This window comes from Canis lupus, chromosome 20 (genome assembly GCF_048164855.1).
Source record: "Canis lupus baileyi chromosome 20, mCanLup2.hap1, whole genome shotgun sequence".
NCBI classification, from domain to species: Eukaryota; Metazoa; Chordata; class Mammalia; order Carnivora; family Canidae; genus Canis; species Canis lupus.
Window position 1 is genome coordinate 26,062,645 of NC_132857.1, and position 18,428 is coordinate 26,081,072.

At 40.4% G+C, this 18,428-nt stretch overlaps 1 protein-coding gene across 8 annotated transcripts in view; it reads left to right on the forward strand.

The window, feature by feature from the left end:
* The window catches only part of PLEKHB2 (pleckstrin homology domain containing B2), a 50,038-nt gene that overhangs the window by 6,907 nt on the left and 24,703 nt on the right, over window positions 1–18,428 (forward strand). For 6 of the 8 annotated variants that reach the window (XM_072788679.1, XM_072788682.1, XM_072788680.1 and 3 more), the window contains 3 exons: window positions 5,226–5,269; window positions 10,715–10,867; window positions 12,134–12,236. In XM_072788679.1, the coding sequence (XP_072644780.1) occupies window positions 5,233–5,269; window positions 10,715–10,867; window positions 12,134–12,236 (293 nt within the window). In that variant the 5' untranslated portion in view covers window positions 5,226–5,232. Of the gene's footprint in view, window positions 1–5,225; window positions 5,270–10,691; window positions 10,868–12,133; window positions 12,237–18,428 lie in introns of all 8 variants that reach the window. The other 2 variants (XM_072788678.1, XM_072788677.1) reach the window with 1 other exon arrangement.

An 18,428-nucleotide genomic window follows, 5' to 3' on the forward strand; every position in this document is an offset into this window, starting at 1 on the left:
TGCAGGGAGCCTGATGCGGGACTCGATCCTGGGACTCCAGGATCATGCCCTAGGCGGAAGGCAGATGCTCAACTGCTGAGCCATCCAGGCGGCCCTCTTTATAGATTTTGAATACTAGCCTTTTATCTGATACGCCATTTGCAAATGTCTCTCCTAGTCCATAGGTTACCTTTTAGTTTTGTTGATGTTTCCTTTGCTGTGCAAAAGCTTTTTATCCTGATGAAGTCCCGAGTTTTTTTGTTTTTTTGTTTTTTTGTTTTTAGATTTTATTTATTTGAGAGAGAGTGCGCACATACACATGCCAGCATGAGCAGAGATGGGCAGAGGGAGAGGCAGAAAGAATTTGAAACAGACTGCACTGAGTGTGAAGCCTGATGTGCATCTCGATTCCACAAACTCAAGATCATGACCTGAGCCGAAACCAAGGGTCAGATGCTTAGCCGACTGAGTTACCCAAATGCCCCCCAATAGTTCATTTTGTTTTTGTTTCCCTTGCCTTGGGAGGCATGTTTAGCAAGAGGTTGCTGCAGCTGAGGTCAGAGAGGTTGTTGCCTATGTTCTCCTCTAGGATTTTGGTGGATTCCTGCCTCACAATTAGATCTTCCATCTATTTGGACTCTATTTTTGTGTATGCTGTAAGAAAATGGTCCAGTTTCATTCTTCTGGATGTGGCTGTCCAATTTTCCCAGCACCATTTGTTGAAGAGACTGTCCTTTTTCCATTGCATGTTCTTCTTGCTTTGTTGAAGATGGATTGACCGACCATAGAGTTGAGAGTCCATTTAAGAGATTTGCAAAGATTACCACAAAAATTCAGGAAACTCGTTTTTATTGCTCCACATTTTTACACAATCACCAACTGATCACTACCAGCGAAGTTGTATGACAGCATTTCAGCCAGGTTTTATATTTGTATTGTGACTTGGTAGCTCTCAATAGCTGCTAATAATTTTTGGCCTATTCCCATATATTTTCTTTTTCACATGAAATACAGATTGAGAATTCACCTCATGATAGTAGGGCATTTGAGTATAATTATCCAGGATTTGGCTTGTATGAATACTGTTTTATTAGATGTAAAGATTAGGTGTAACACCACCATAAAGATGTAATGCTGTCTATAACATTGCATCACCTATCTTTTTAATTTATAAGTTTAACCTGTTACTTCTACAGTGTAAGCTACATGAAAACAGGGACTTTGGCTTGGTCACTGCTGTGTCCTTAGTGCCTACAAGACTGAGCTCATATTAGCACTCAGGGAATATTTGTTGGGTAAAAATATGATGGTGTGTGTTTGGAAGGTTTTAGGCTGCAAGGTGTTCTTTTGTTTTTGTTTTTGTTTGGCTACAACTTTTAGGAAACCATTTCAACCCACATTAAATAATTATCTTTTTGCCTAACAGAGAGCCTTGGATTAGGATGGGTTTCCTGGTCAGTGATAGGTGGAATTAGCCCTACAATCAGCTGCCTTTGGGCTAGTCCTGTCCAGTCAGCAGTGAGTGGAATCCAGATCTACTGGGAGATAGGGGAGAGACTGCCTTTCTGTTTCTGGTTTACTTGGGACTGTATGTTTGAGCATCTAATTGGGAGAAAAATGAAGAAAGGTGAAAAACACTGACTTTCTTGGAGATGACAGCATGAGTTGGCAGAAATCACAAGGACATTAGGAACCTTCACAGTATGAGATTTTGGAATGCTGGAGTATAGGATGAACCAAGCTTGTACAGCTCTTTTTGTAAAGGTTTGGAGAAAGGTGAGAATTGGGGATCCCTGGGTGGCTCCGCGGTTTGGCGCCTGCCTTCGGCCCAGGGCATGATCCTGGAGTCCTGGGATCGAGTTCTGCGTCAGGCTCCTTGAATGGAGCCTGCTTCTCCCTCTGCCTGTGTCTCTGCCTGCCTCTCTCTCTCTCTCTCTCTCTCTCTCTCTGTCTCTCTCTTACATTAATAAATAAAATATTAGAAAGGTGATAATTTAGTCATACTTAGAAATGGAAAAATTAAAGGGTTGTGGGGAGACTTGTTTTTTTCAGGTGCATGCTTAAGGCTTTTCTTCCATTTTGCTATCCAACCCTTAAGGAGAATACCTAAAAATGCTAAGTAGAAAACAGTTTGGCCCAAATAAAATCTCCAAATAAGATCTATTTTTTTTTAAAGATCTTATTTATTTATGGGAGTCACAGAGGAATAGGCAGAGACATTGGCAGAGGGAGAAGCAAGCTCCCTGCAGAGAGCCTGATACAGGACTCGATCCCAGGACCCCAGGATCACAACCTGAGCCAAAGGCAGAGGCTCAACAACTGAGCCACCTAGGTGCCCCAAGATCTTTTTTTTCTTTTTTTTTATAAGATTTTATTTACCTGTTTGAGACCGTGAACACAAGTAGGGGGAGGAGCAGAGACAGTGAGAGGGATAAGCCAACTCCCCACTGAGTTGGGACCCTGACTTGAGGCTTCATCCCAGGACCTCAAGATCTCAATCTGAGCCAAAGTCAGACACTTAACTGACTGAGCCACCCAGATGCCCCTATTTTTTTTAATTCAAAAAATTTTAAAAGTAATTCCTATTCCCAACATGTGGGCTTGAATTTACAACCCCAAGATTAAGTGTTGCATGTTCTACCAACTGAGCCAGCCAGGGGCCCCTAAAATCTGTTGATTAAAGAAGAAGGATATAACACATGCAAATTGTTAAATTTAAGTATTAGCAGAAGGGTGTAATAGGACTGAATAGTCACTTTTTTTTTTTTTTTAAGATTTTATTATTTATTCATGAGAGAGAGGCAGAGACATAGGCAGAGGGAGAAGCAGGCTCCATGCGGGGAGCCCAATGCTGGACTTGATCCTGGGACCCTGGGATCACGACCTGAGCCCAAGGCAGAGCTCAACCACTGAGCCACCCAAATGCCCGGTCATCTTTTTTTTTTTTTTTTTAATTTATTTATTTTAGAGCACACATGCTCGATGAGGGTGGGTGACAGGCAGAAGGAGAGAGAGTATCAAGCAGTCTCTGCACTGATTGTGGAGCCTGACGCAGGGCTCAGTCTCACAACCCTGAGCTTGCTACCTGAGCTGAAACCAAGAGTTGGATGCCTAACCAACTGTGCCACCCAGGTGCCCCTAGTCACCTTCTTTTGTGATACATACACAGTGTTGCCTCATTTCTTTGCCCAGAGATACATGTCATTAACAGTTTCTATGATTCCTTGCACAGAACGATTGTGGGTATCAGCACGCTTTGTTCTACATCCTTTTTCACATCTGCATACTGATGTATCAAGTATGGAGGTGCCCTTTGAACTGTCTTCCAATATGGATCACTTTGGTTGAGGCTACTGTTTGGCAGTCTAAGTGATGTTGCCATGGATATACAAATTCTCTGGGTCAAAGTTCATGAACATTTGAAATTTTGATAAATGTCAAAACTTTTTACTAGAAGTTTGCAACCGTTTTCATTTCTGCCATTATGCTTACTCCTTTCTGGGTATCGAAGTCTTTGTCATTTGTGCCCATGTGATAGGTAATATCGTTAACTTGTGTTTTGAATTTTGTCTTTTGAATTGAAAGAGAAATTGAGTATCTTATGAGTTTATTGGCCGTTCATGTTTCTTTTCTTGTGAACTACCAGATGATTGTCATTTCTCTTGTTTGTGAGCTTTGTACATGAAGGGAATTAGCTCATTGCTGCCATATAGTTGTAAATGTTTTTTCTTAGTCTTTGTCTTTTTGACTTTTTTTGCCACTCAGATTTTTATTTTTATGGAGTTAAATTTTTTTTTAAATATTTTATTTATTCATGAGAGAGAGAGAGAGAGGCAGAGACACAGGCAGAGGAAGAAGCAGGTTCCATGCAGGGAGCCCAACATGGGAATCGATCCCGAGACTCCAGGATCACACCCTGGGCTGAAGGCAGGTGCTCAACCACTGAGCCACCCAGGCGTCCCTGGAGTAAAATTTATCACAGTTTCTCTTTACTTCCTGGTATTCTACTCTGACTAGGCTACTCTACCTATTGACACCAGTGCACATGTATCTGCCTGGGCTATGTTAAGTCCACTGGGCACCCCAGGTATAAAGCTGAGGCAGGATGCTGGGCATGTTAGGAGAAGCCACACATCCTTGACAGAGTTAAATCTTAGTGTTCCTGGCCTGTGTTATTTCTGTTGAGTGGCGTTTACATTTGGTAAGCTGGGCAGAGTATTGAGGCCAAAGTCTGGAGTGGGAGGTGGCGGTGGTGGGGAGGAGGTGGGGTGAGGAGTTGTATTGGTCCCACTGAAGAGGTATTAGGTAAATGCCAGATGGCTGGTGAGGTAGAATGGCTTTGGTCCCTCCTTCAGGTGACACAGAAAGGGATCAGGATGGAGAGTTAGACCAGATGGCTGTGATTTGGTGATATAACAAGAAATATGTGAACTTCTAAAACCCCTGCAATTTCCTGATAGAGGTGCTAAGATTATCTTGTTATTCATAATAAACCCTTTTCAACCATACCTAAGTTTATGCACATGAGATTGCTCTTGGTAGGTTCGTAGATAACTTTAGGATAGGGCTAATTGCCAGGGAAATCAACCTTGCGATTAGAAGGCTAGAGCTTTCAGCCCCATACCTAGACCAGCCGGGATGGAGAGAGGCTGGGGATTAAAGTTCAGTCACCAGTGGTCAGTAATGTAATCAATCATGCCTACCTAATGTAATCTCCCTTAAAACCCTTAAATGCCAGGGTTCTAAGAGCTTCTGGGTTAATTGATCACATAGAAGTGTTCAGAGGGGGTGGTGTGCCTACAGAAGGCATGAAAACCTTCTGTAGTTTTACTCATACTTTACTCTGTGCATCTGGCTCCTCATGAGTTGTATCTTTTTACAAGAAACAGGAAATAGTAAGTAAAATGCTTTCTTGAGTTCTGTGAACCATTCTAGCAAAATTATCAAATTTGAGGATAGGCTATGGGAATCCCCAATTTGTAGGTCAGAAATAGCTCTGGACTTGTTTCTAAAGTGGGAGCACTCTTGTGGAACTGAGCCCTTAACCTGTGAGGGCTGATGCTAATTTCAGGTCAGAATCAAGTTGAATCAGTAGATATCCAGTTGGTGTCCTGAGATTTGGAGAATTTTGTTAGTGTGGAAAGACCCCACATGTTTGGTGTCAGAAGTGTTGTGGGTGAAAAACAACTTGTATGAGCCATTCTCTTTTCTGGGTATAACTTTGAACCTGGCTGTTTCTTTTATAGGTGAAAGATGGCGTTTGTGAAGAGTGGATGGTTGCTGCGACAGAGTAAGTACAGGACATGAGTCCGTGGGTCTGGGATTAGTGTTGCTTTAGAGTATGTGTTTATTTCTTTTGCTGAAACAGATCACACTTAAACAAATGGCAAAGTCTTATTAATGATGTTGCTCTGGATTTCCCCTGGGAAATTTTTAGAGCTCTATGAACTGTGTTTCTGCTTACACAGAGTTCCTTCTTGGTTGCTACCTTGACAAAGACCAGGGAATCGTGGTAATAATCCCTGCTGGTCTCTTTTTCTCACTAGCATGCTCTATTAGTCATGGCTGACCTGAGTCCCTGTTGGAATCTAACTAAGCTGAGCTCTGATATATTAGCGTGGAGGTCCTGCTGTCTTTGTGGGAAATACTGTCTTATTTGGGGATTGAACAGTGATTAAGATTCTCAAATACTAGAGACTTTAATTATAGGGATGAAGATTTGACTTGAGGGAATGAGTTTATCTAAAACTAGACTTTTGGCTCTCCAAAATAACTGCAAAATAGAATCAATTCTTTTTTTTTTTTTTAAGATTTTATTTGTTTATTTGAGAGAGAGAGTCTGAGATAGTGACAGAGATAAAGACAGTGTGAGTGAGGAGGAGAGGGAGAAGCAGACTCCCCAGTTAGCAGGAAGCCCGGTGTCGGACTTAAACCCAGGACCCTGGCATCATGACCTGAGCCGAAGACAGATGCTTAACCAACTGAGCCACCCAGGTGCCCCATCAATTCTTTATTGATGGGATTGAGATCACTTCTTAGATTCACCTGTGTGTGTGACTATCTTTCATATACTGTCTGCTTATTTCTGAGGCTGCTATCAGTAGTAGGATTCCTGGTGTGTTCTAACTTTTTTTTTTTAATTTTTATTTATTTGTGATAGTCACACAGAGAGAGAGAGAGAATGAGGCAGAGACACAGGCAGAGGGAGAAGCAGGCTCCATGCACCGGGAGCCCGACATGGGATTTGATCCCGGGTCTCCAGGATCGCGCCCTGGGCCAAAGGCAGGAGCCAAACCGCTGCACCACCCAGGGATCCCTCCTGGTGTGTTCTAAAGCAGGAAGAACCAACTCAGTTTATTGGGGAAAGAGTAAACAGATCATTCTGCTGTCCTTTTAGAAAGAGCAGGGTTTAGGGAAAAGTGATCACTATATCATTTATTACTAGCTGTAGTTAATACTGTTTATTGTTCAGATGTAAATTTCTGTTGGAGGGATACCTTCAGAACTTAGCTAAAATTGAGACTAACAGTAAAGAATGGGCAACATATATACTTTGGATGATTTATAAAAACTATTATTTGTGAAGGTTGGTTGTGATCTGGTTATACTGATTTTACATATATTACATAATTATCATAGGGACTCTGTGAGGTAGGTGGCATTATCTTGATTTCTAGTTGAGGAAATTGACTTTCAATGATACTAGGTAACTTATTAACACTGTGGGTGGCAAAGCTGTATTCAGACTCAGGACTGTCATTTCAACATTGACACACTTTCTACTAGGAGGCAAGCCTTCAGTTTATTTCCTGTCACTAGTTCTATATTCCCAGACCCAGAGCTGAACCAGGTGTCCTTTCAACGTCTGTGACAGGTTTTGTATTCTAAGAATAGAGTTGTTACAATGTTGGCTTACTTATTTTTTAAGAGATTTAATTAATTTATTTGACAGAGAAGGGAGAGCACAAGCAAAGGGGAGTGGGAGCAGGAATGGGAGGGGGAGAAGCAGGCGTCTGATAAATAGGGAGCCTGATGCGGGGCTCCATCCCAGGACCCTGGTATCATGACCCAAGCTGAAGGCAGACATTTAACTGACTGAGCCACCCAGGTGCCCCACAGTGTTGGCTTTAAAAAGAAGGTCCTGGTATATTGGAGCCTAACCCCCATCTTTGTGTAAGTTTCTTTTCTTGGGTTTTGTGGTCCCATCCTTCCCCAAATTGTCAGAGGATGCAGAGAGCCTTACTTGGACCTTGAGGATGTACCTTCCTTTCCTGGCCCTTTGAGTGTCTTCTGATTTTGTCTTTAGGCTTTACTGTGCCCTTGTTTGAAGGCAAGCTTTCTTTTCTCCACTATAATTCAGTGCAAATGTTCTGTCAACATAAATGAGCAGTGGCCATTTTGACGACTATTTTTGCTCTCAAAATTGATTGCTCCCAATCAATGCCTAGCATAGTGACATACACAAAATAGATACCTTTTAGATAAGTTGTACAGACTTTTCTAACGTCCTGGTCCATGGAAATCTTGGAGTGTATATTCAGAGGGCTTACTCCATTTCTTCATCTTTCAGTGTATGAGTTGATTTTCCTTTGTGAAAATCAAAACTGTCAATCACAATAAAATGAGATGAGATGTATTATATTCACTGGGTAGCAGAGGTACACAGATGGTTACATGTATGCAAAGTAGTCTGGAGGATTCCTTTTATTGCCATTGCCACACAGACACTTAGGACTCTGGAGGACAGTCTGATTTGGGAATCTACAGTCAGGGCTTTGGTGGCAAGTGATTTCATCTGGTGATTTCATCCCTAATTTACTCTTTACTCCCTAATCTGGTGATTTCATCTGTCTGTTTTTGAGTGGCTTTGTTTGGTAGTTTGTGTGTAGCTCAGGAACTCCCTAATCTGGTGATTTCATCTGTCTGTTTTTGAGTGGCTTTGTTTGGTAGTTTGTGTATAGCTCAGGAGCTGCCAATCAAATGAATGCTGAGTTACTTATCAGTTTGGGGCAGTGCTGTAGATGCCCCTCTTAGCAAGGAGGGTGCCTGATAATAGTAAAAGAAATTTGAAAGGTTGATATGGTACATATTTTAACACCCCACTGGTGGCTATGGAAGCATAAGGAGAGGTACATGGAATGGGGTTTGTACATGATGGCCAAGAAAAGTGGAATCTATAGGAACAAAGGATATAGGTAGGCAGTGTCTTGGTGTGAGGAAGGGGTAAGGGTGACTGACTTGGCCTTTTAGTTTTCCCTTTTGGCTGATAGGGAAATTGAGATTCACAAAGTTAAGTGCCTTGTTCAAAATTAAAAACGATAGGATGAATTCCTTAAACTGATAGGGACGTGTAAGGTAGCAGGACAGATGCACAACGATAGGATGTGTAAGGTAGCAGGACAGATGCACACAGAGTGGGAGTCAGCGTCCTGGCTGTGGATACATTGTTTCTCCGTCTGTCTGAGGCAGGGAGACCCTCCCATAGTATTGGCTTTAAGGGAAGGTGAATGTTAAGAAGAATATACCTGAAAACCCTTTGAAAAAAAAAAAAAAAACAAAAACAAAATGGTATTTTTCCAAAAGAGGAAAGTATTATTGTTATTTGTATATAGAAACTATACAGTCTCTCTGATTAGTCTAGCAAAAAAAAAATACTCTCTGATTAGTCTAGCAAAGTTAAATACTCCTGGGAAAGTGTATACTACATTGGAAAATTAAATATTACATGTTTCATTATCTTAAAATGAAGGATTTTTAAAATAAATTAATTTTTTATTGTTGTTCAATTTGCCAACATATAGAATAATACCCAGTGTTCATCCCGTCAAGTGCCCACCTCAGTGCTCATCACCCAGTCACCCCCACCCCCTACCCACCTCCCCTTCCACCACCCGTAGTTCATTTCCCAGAGTTGTTTAAAATTTTTTAAAGATTTTATTTATTTTATTTAATTAATTTATTTTTTATTGGAGTTCAGTTTTTTACTTATTTTTTTTAATTGGAGTTCAATTTGCTAACATATAGCATATCACCCAGTGCTCATCCTGTCAAGTGCCCTCCTCAGTGCCTGTCACCCAGTCACCCCAAACCCCGCCTACCTCCCTTTCCACTACCCCTTGTTCATTTCCCAGAGTTAGGAGTCTCTCATGTTCTGTCACCCTCACTGATATTTCCCACTCATTTTCTCTCCTTTCCCCTTTATTTCCTTTCACTATTTTTTATATTCCCCAAATGAGTGAGACCATATAATGTTTGTCCTTCTCTGATTGAAGATTTTATTTATTTATTCATGAGAGACATAGAGGCACAGAGAGGTAGAGACACGGGCAGAGGGACACAGTTCCCTCCATGTAGGGAACCTGACGTGGGACTCCATCCCAGGTCTCCAGGATCACACTCTGGGCTGAAGGCAGAGCTAAACTGCTGAGCCACCCAGGCTGCCCCAGTTTAAAAATTTTTTTGAATATAATTGGCACAATGTTACTTTGGTTTCAGATGTACAACTCTGTTTTGCTATGCTGTGCTCACCACAAGTGTAGCTACCATCTGTTTCCATACATCACTATTACATTATCATTGACTGTATTCTTTAGGCAGTGCCCTATATTCCCATGACTTATTCATTTCGTGACTGGAAGCCTGTATCTCCTATTCACCTTCCTCTCTTTTGCCCATCCCCTCAGCCCCCTTCCCCTCTGGGAACCATCAGTTTGTTCTCTGTATTTATGTGTCTGTTTCTGACTTTTTTTTTTTTTGAAAGATTTTATTTATTTATTCATGATAGACAGAGAGAGAGAGAGAGAGAGAGAGAGAGAGGCAGAGACACAGGCAGAGGGAAAAGCAGGCTCCATGCCAGGAGCTTGATGCAGGACTCGATCCCGGGACTCCAGGATTGCGCCCTGGGCCAAAGGCAGGCGCCAAACCGCTGAGCCACCCAGGGATCCCCTATTCCTGCCTTTAATGTTTGTTTATTCATTTGGGTGGGTTTTTTTTTTTTTTAGGTTCCACATGAGTAGAATCATGGTATTTGTCTTTCTTAGTCTGACTTATTTCATTAAGCATAATACCCTCTAAGTTTGTCCATCTCGTCACAAATGACACAATCTCATCCTTTTTTAATGACTGCATAATATTTCATTGTATATAAACATCACATCTTCCTTAATCCATTTGTCTATTGATGTACACTTAGCAACTTAGGTTGCTTCCATATCTTGGCTATTGTAAGTAAAACTGCAATAAACATGGTGCATATATCTTTTTGAATTAGTGTTTTTGTTTACTTTGGGTAAATAATAGTGGAACTATTGGACCATATGGTATTTCTATTTTTAACTTTTAGGGGAACATCCATACTGTTTTCCACAGTGGCTATACCAATTTACATTCTCACCAACTTGGTTCCTTTTCTCTATATCCTCACCAACACTTGTTATCAAAATCAAGGTTTTATTGAGCTTTTAAAAAAATTTTTGGAAAAAAAAATTGGGACTATTAAGTTGACAGCATTTTTAGTATCTTTAGTGTAAGCTGCATATAGTCCTTCCTGGTACAGCATGGGTGTTTGTGCCTTTGGAATCTGCTTTCATCTCCATTTTGATGTAGTGCTCTGGGCAATTGTATGCATGATACTTACGGGGCCAGAGGAAAGTTTTCTTTGTTTCTGTTACCTGTGAACTAGAGGATAAAGGCCTTGCTTTTTTGGCTCAAAGCCAACCTTTCCCATTTTTTTCAGGTACTATTTTGAAGCGTTGGAAGAAGAATTGGTTTGACTTGTGGTCGGATGGTCACCTGATCTATTATGATGACCAAACTCGGCAGAGCATTGAGGATAAGGTCCATATGCCAGTAGACTGCATTAATATCCGCACCGGGCACGAGTGTCGGGGTGAGTCTCTCATGGCCAGCTTCTGTCCTCTACCCTTCCTCATTCTTAGTAGGAATTGAATCATCCTCCTTACTCATTTTGCTTTTATTAACAGACCAAAGGAGGGTTTCATATGGGAGGTGATACAGTGGACACCCAGACACTTGGATCATAGATCATACAGTTAGGGCAGATTACTTTTCTCATCTGAATCAGATCCAGCAGTCCACATTCCTTGTTCTGTCCTGGAGAAGGTGGTGGAGAACAACCAGAGTGCTGAGATCCTCAAGAAAAATAGAATGAGCCTAGGTAGTTATAGGTTTTGTGACTCAGAAAGGGGCATCTTATTGATAACACCACCAGTCACTTAAAAATCCATGATGCCTTGGTTTCCAGGAGTTATTCCTTATATTCATTTTAAAAGGAATAGATTTTTAATAAGTATGGACTTCTATTCAAGGGCATATGTAGACTTCCCTGTTTATTAGCTCTGTGTCTATTTGGAATAAAGAGTCTGTTTTAATAAACAGTAATGTTTGAAATCTTGTTTCTAAATAATAGTATTTAAGTTAAAGGGTCACAGATGGCATATCTGCTTGTAATAACCATTGGTGTTGTAACATCTTGCCCTTGCATTTTTTCTTAAAGATTTTATTTATTTATTCATAAGAGACACACAGAGAGAGGCAGAGTCATAGGCAGAGGGAGAAGCAGGCTTCCTGTGGGGAGCCTAATATGGGACTCCAGGATCACACCCTGAGCCAAAGGCCGACGCTCAGTCTTTGAGCCATCTGGGCATCCCTGCATGTTAGTTCTTGAAACACAAGTGTCCATGGACTAGCTAGCTGTTTAAGTATCTACCTAAACCAGGCTCAAATATTATAGACCTTATTTCTTGGTACACAGAGCTACTTTAAAAATATGATTTTCACTTTTAAAGTAGTGATCCAGTTTAGTAGTTCCTGTGAATAAAAGTGCATTTTATCTGATGCTTGGTAACAGTTTTCATCGTTTGGGACTTACTCTTCTAATATCTGGACCGTTCTATACATCTAACTCTGTATGTGGAGATAGGTCTCTTGAAGAGGCCTGCTTTTTCTTCCTGCAGGAAGTTTAAATTGGAACAGAGTTGTGATTCATATGCTTGGTTCTACAGAGCAGGACAGAGATGTTTTGTTTTTGGAATGTTTTGAATACTACTGGTCCTTTGCTTATATGAGCTATTAGGTAAGAAATCCTTTAAAAAAAACTATATAAATATTCCTTTTTTCTACTTATTTTTCATAGATATTCAGCCTCCGGATGGGAAGCCAAAAGAATGTATGCTGCAGATTGTTTGCCGAGATGGGAAAACTATCAGTCTTTGTGCAGAAAGCACAGATGATTGTTTGTAAGTTTTGGGGTTTTATGTGTTTAATTTAAATAGTTTTCTTTGTTTTGTTTTTTATGTTTAAAGGTTTTATTTATTTATTTGACACAAGAGAGCATAAGCAGGGGAAGCAGCAGAGGGAGAGGGAGAAATAGGCATCCTGCTGAGCAGGGAGCCTGATGGAGGGCTTGATCCCAGGATCCTGGGATCATGCCTTGGGCCAAAGGCAGACTCCCAATGGCCTCAGCCATTCAGGTGGCCCAAAAAGTGTTGTGTTTTAATTTCCAGTTGTCAGAAGGGAAAAGAATGAGAATGGAGTTTTCCTTTAGGCAGAATAAGTGACTCAGAGGATGTGTGAAAGAAATGTAATAGGGCCTTACTCCATGCCTGATAACCCTGGTCCTAGTTTCTGCCTCTCCAGAGCTGTCCAGGTCAGATCCCATTATAGTGTAAATGGCAAAGTCTTTATATATAGCTAACTTTCCACCTTTTTTCATTATTATACGTACATTGGGTAATGGACATAGTTGAATGGCTTCTTAAATCTTGTTCTTTTTATATAAATATCTTTTTATTTTTTTAATTTTTTTTTTAATTTTTTTTATTTATTTATGATAGTCACAGAGAGAGAGAGAGTGAGGCAGAGACACAGGCAGGGGGAGAAGCAGGCTCCATGCACCGGGAGCCCGACGTGGGATTCGATCCCGGGTCTCCAGGATCGCGCCCTGGGCCAAAGGCAGGCGCCAAACTGCTGCGCCACCCAGGGATCCCTATAAATATCTTTTTAAAAATACTAACATCTGTGTATGTAGTCTTTTTCTTCCTTTGGTGGCTCCTCCTCCATTTGCCATCTCTGAAGAAGGAATGAAGAGTTACAAGGAAGAAGACCCAGGTTTATCAGTTCTCAGCCTGTTATAACATTGGCAGTGAAGTTGGATCAGAATCTTGAAAACACTGATTAAATACGATTTGGGGGTGGGGGGCACCTGCCTCAGTTGGTTAAGTGGCTGACTCTTGATTTTGGCTCAGGTCATCGTCTCAGGGTTGTGAGATCAAGCCTTGAGTTGGGTGTGGAGCCTGCTTAAGTCTCTCTCTCTCTCCCTCCCTCTCTCCCTCTCTCTCTCCCTCACCCTCCTCTGATGGAGCACAAGTACATGCGTGCTCTTCCTCCTCTCAAAAAAAAAAAAAAAAAAAAATTTGAGGGAAAGAATTTTTTTTCTGACCACTCTATATCACTCTCATGAGTTAACTCTGGGTTTTGTGATAATTGACTAACAGATTATTGTAATATTCATTCATATTAAAATATTCATATGTAGGTGACTATTTTCATAAAATCCAAACCAGTTTGTCAGAGTGCCTGCTCCACATTTCACATATATGTTTACCTTCAGTATAAACATTTATTTCATGCTGAACTCAATAGAGTTTACTTTAAATCCCATATGTAGCTGTTTTTTTACAGTCTTCTGGTGAATCTTAAATGGTACTTCCTGGAAGACATACAGCCTTTCCTATAGACTGGTGGAGAAATTACCACATGTAAAGTCAGTTTGCCACTTTTTAATAAACTGGACCTGTATTATTACTACTTAAGAATTTAAATACGTATGTTGAACACTTATTTGGCGCTAAGCACTGTGCTAACTGCTTTATATATGTTTTTTAATCTTCACTATATCTTTTTTTTTTTTTTTTTAATTTTTATTTATTTATGATAGTCACAGAGAGAGAGAGAGGCAGAGACACAGGCAGAGGGAGAAGCAGGCTCCATGCACTGGGAGCCCGATGTGGGATTTGATCCCGGGTCTCCAGGATCGCGCCCTAGGCCGAAGGCAGGCGCCAAACCGCTGCGCCACCTAGGGATCCCTCACTATATCTTATATATGCTATTCTTGTTATAAGAAATTTAGGCCTTGAGATGCCTGAGTAGCTCAGCAGTTGAGTGTCTGCCTTCAGTTTAAGGTGTGATTCTATGGTCCCGGGATTGAGTCCCACATTGGGCTCCCTGCATGGAGCCTGCTTCTCCTTCTATCTCTGCCTCTCTCTCTGTGTCTCTCATGAATAAATAAAATCTTTTTTTAAAAATATATTTTTAAAGATTTTATTTATTTATTCATGAGAATACACAGAGAGGAGAGAGAGAGAGAGAGAGAGAGAGAGCAGAGACACAGGCAGAGGGAGAAGCAGGCTCCATGCAGGGAGCCCGACATGGTACTCGATCCTGGGTCTCCAGGATCACACCCCAGGCTGCAGGCGGTGCTAAACCGCTGAGCCACCAGGGCTGCCCTGAATAAATAAAATCTTAAAAAAAAAAAAATTTAGGCTTAATGAGGTTAAGTAACTTCCTATATCACTTTTTTAATGCTCCTATAATAAATTACCCTGAGCTTAGTGGCTTCAAACAATACAAATTTGTGATTGCATTTCTGGAGGTCAGGAGTCCAAACTGGGTCTTATAGTGTTGTCAGGGCCATGGTCTCTGATCCCTTTGAGGCTCTGGGGGAAAATCTGTTGGCTTTCCCTTTCCAGCTTCTAGAGGCTTCCTAGTTTCTTAGCTTCTGGGCCAACCCCTTTTCTTGTGGTCCTCTCTTTGGTTCTTTGCAGCTGGGGAAGGTTATATTTTTAAAGACTTAATGAGTAGTGTGGACCAACCTGGACAATCCAGGGTAATCTCCCCATCTCAAGGTCCTTAACCTTCATTGCAGCTGTAGAGTCCCTTTTGTCCTGTCAGGTAACATTCACAGCTTTTCAGGGTTAGAATCCTGACATTATCCTGTCTACCACACTTCCCAAGATTTTAGAGCTAGTAGACTAGATTCAGGATTTAAACCTGTCTCCAGAGCTCTTTGTTGTACTATACACTGAGGTGTCACATGGAATGTTTTTTATAAATAGTGGAAAAAATATCTGGTACTAGCAGTAATTAGTCTGATGATATTTATGATCTCAGTAAATGTGAACTGATTAAATTATCCTTAAAAAATAAGATCTGAGATTGGGTAAAAAATACAAAGTCTAACTATATAGACTGTTAAGCTACACACTTGAAATAAAATGACTTAGAAAGGTAAAAATAGTTTCAGGAGACAGTTTCCCATGACTGTCACAAATTGGGTGCCTTAAAACAACAAATGTATTCTCTCACAGTTTTGGAAGCTAAGAGTCTAAGCTCAGTGTGTCAGCAGAGACTCCTGAATAGAATCCTCCTTCCTAGTTTGGGTTGTGGTTTGTGATCCTTGACATTCTTTGGCTTGCCACTGCATCAGTTCAATCTCTGCCTCTTTTGTAATGGCATTCTCCGTGTGCGTCTATGTCCAGATGTTCTCTTAAAAGGGACACCAACTGTATTAGAGTAAGGAACCATAATTAATTCATTAATTGATTGAGTCCCTCTGTAAAGACTTTTTTTTCTTTCTTTCTTTCTTTTTTTAGGATTTATTTATTTATTTATTTATTTTTTTTGAGAGAGAGAGAGTACGTAAGGAAGCACATGCGCCTGGGAAGGGGCATTGGGAGAAGGAGAGAGTGTCCTAAGCAGACTCCATGCTGAGTGTGGAGCCTGACATGGGCTCACATGGGCTCAGGATCTCATGACCCTATAATCATGACCTGAGCTGAAGTCAAGAGTTGAACACTTAATTGATTAAGCCACCCAGACACCCCAAGAATTTATTTCTAAGTAAGCCAAAGGTACTGGATACCAGTGCATTTTTTGGCAGAGGACAGAGTTCAACTCATAACTGAGACCTTTGAGTAGAAGTGGTAAAATGAAGGAGAAATCTTTCAGCAGTAAAGAAGTTCAGCTTTAAGCATCGTGTACAAATAGTGATGGCCAAAGAAAGAAATAGAAGATTTTATTGAGATGTATCATTGTTTTTATCCCCAACTCTCAGAAGCAGTAAGGAGGAGTTAAGTCTTGTAAATTTTCAATAATTGTGAGAGGGATGTTAATTAAAAGAATAAGGTGCTTTTTGGGAAAGCTAAGGAAAAACCCTTGGGAATAGGATATCCTTAGGACCTCAGTGGAGAGTGGAAGGTTCCCCTCAGGGTTTGTCATTCCAGAGCCACTGGAAGGGTTCAAAGGTCACAGGAGTAGGATAATTCTGTGGCTGGTGAAGTGAGCCCTAGCATGAGATATTCAAGAGAATATGCTTGGAAGAGTGTAGAAGCCAGGTTTTTCAGAAAGGACTTAGTGCCACAAGAAATTTTATTCTCTCCCATTATTATTCCCTCTGATTAAAGAAAAGTGATTGAGGGTAACATCTAGTCGTCACATTGTTGGGGTGGAGTGAGGTGGAGCTACCAGTTGATGTCAGATTAGGAAGGGTGTCAAGAAGAAATAACACATAGTATATGAAAGCAAATCCAAGTTTTAGGTGTCATTTCCCTTGTTAAACACAAGACACAAAGAAATGGTGTGACAACTATACTGTAAAGGAAAAATAGGAAGGAAAATATAAGAGCCTCCTCATCTGTGGGAAAAGAAAACCCATGAGACAATGGAATTTTCCAAGAATGCTTTCCTGGCTACCAATTTAAAAATATAACCCCCTCCCTTGCATCACACACACACACACACACACACACACACACACACACACACTTAACCATCTAACGAGCTGCTTGTTTATCGTGTTTATCTCTTTTTATTAGAGCATAATCTTCATGAGAGAGAGAATTTATGTTTTTTTGGTGCCCTTTTGCATCTGGGTAACCACGATGGTCCATCATAGGGTATATCTGCCATTCATTTTATAATCTAATGTAAAGGCACAAATCTTGGCTCCCTTCCTTGGGTTACAAGCCCAACTAGAAAATGAATTACTGGCATGAAGGAAGGGCTTGAGAATACTCTCAGAGACAGCAAGGGGAAAAGATTAAAGACTTTAGAGAAAAGATCAGAACTATGTTAGACAAGTTAACAAGTTAAACAAGAGTTTATCAGGAAGATTATTGATGTCTGGAAGGTGCAGAACCCAGGAAGGTAGTTAGAAAGTCAGTGCAAGAAAAATTTTCTGAAATAATAGAAGGGAATTTGCAGACCAAAGTCCATAAGAGACAATATTAAATCCAGATACAATATATTCACAATCCAATAGGATACCCTTTATTTAGTGAAATAAATGACAGTAGTAAAGTGCTTGTAAATCTTTTGCGGAATTTTGCAGCTTTACTGCATTCATTAGAAAACCAGAATGTTTGAAAATAACTCACCTTGAAAATAACTTAGCAAAGCTTTCAACTCAAGGATGTAGTGAAATGACAGTAAAACAGAAAAGGGAGGCACCTGGGTGGCTCAGAGGTTGGGCGGCTTAGTGGTTAAGCATCTGCCTTTGGCTTAGTTCATGATCCTGAGATTGAGTGCTGCTTCTCCCTCTGCCTGTCTGTGCCTCTCCCTCTGTGTCTCATGAATAAATAAATAAAATCTTAAAAAAAAAAAAAAACAGAAAAGAAACTGATATAGATGAGAGCAGAAGGATGGGGAGTCATTAAGAAAGGGAAGGGTAAAGGGATGGAGGGAGAACCGGAAATTTGTGAAATTTAAGACTTAGGGTCTAGTTTTTGTGATTGTATATGGGCAGTTAGTAGGAACAGAATTCGTTACAACTTTTTCCCGGGGTCATTTGGCAATACCCACTGAAATATGTTTATATTTCTTGACCCAGCAGTGTAACTTATTGGCATTTGCCCTATAGAAATGTTTACATAAGGGTGCAAAGGTAATGAGAATGTCAATATTAATAGTATATATGACCAGTCCACCGCTAACATATTTAATGGTGACAGGTTGGAAGGTTTCCCACCAAGATTAGGGATAAGACAAAGATTGCCCACTCTTACCACTTCTATTTAATACACCAGAAGTCTTAGATAAAGTAGTTAGGCAAGAAAGAGAAATAAGAGACCTCCAGACTGGAAAGGAAGAAGTAAAATGATCTTTTTATAGATGATTTGATCTCTATATAGAAAACCCTAAAGACTCCACCAAAAAATTGCTAGACCTAATAAATGAGTTCAGTAAAATTACAGAATATAAACCCAACATACAAAAAAAAAAAAAAAAAAAAATAAACCCAACATACAAACATCAGTTGCATTTCTGTATACTCACAAGGAACTGTCTGAAAAAGAAACAATCCCATTTGTAATAGCACTAAAAATAATAAAATACTTAATAATAAATTTAACCAAGGAGATGAAAGCTCTGTA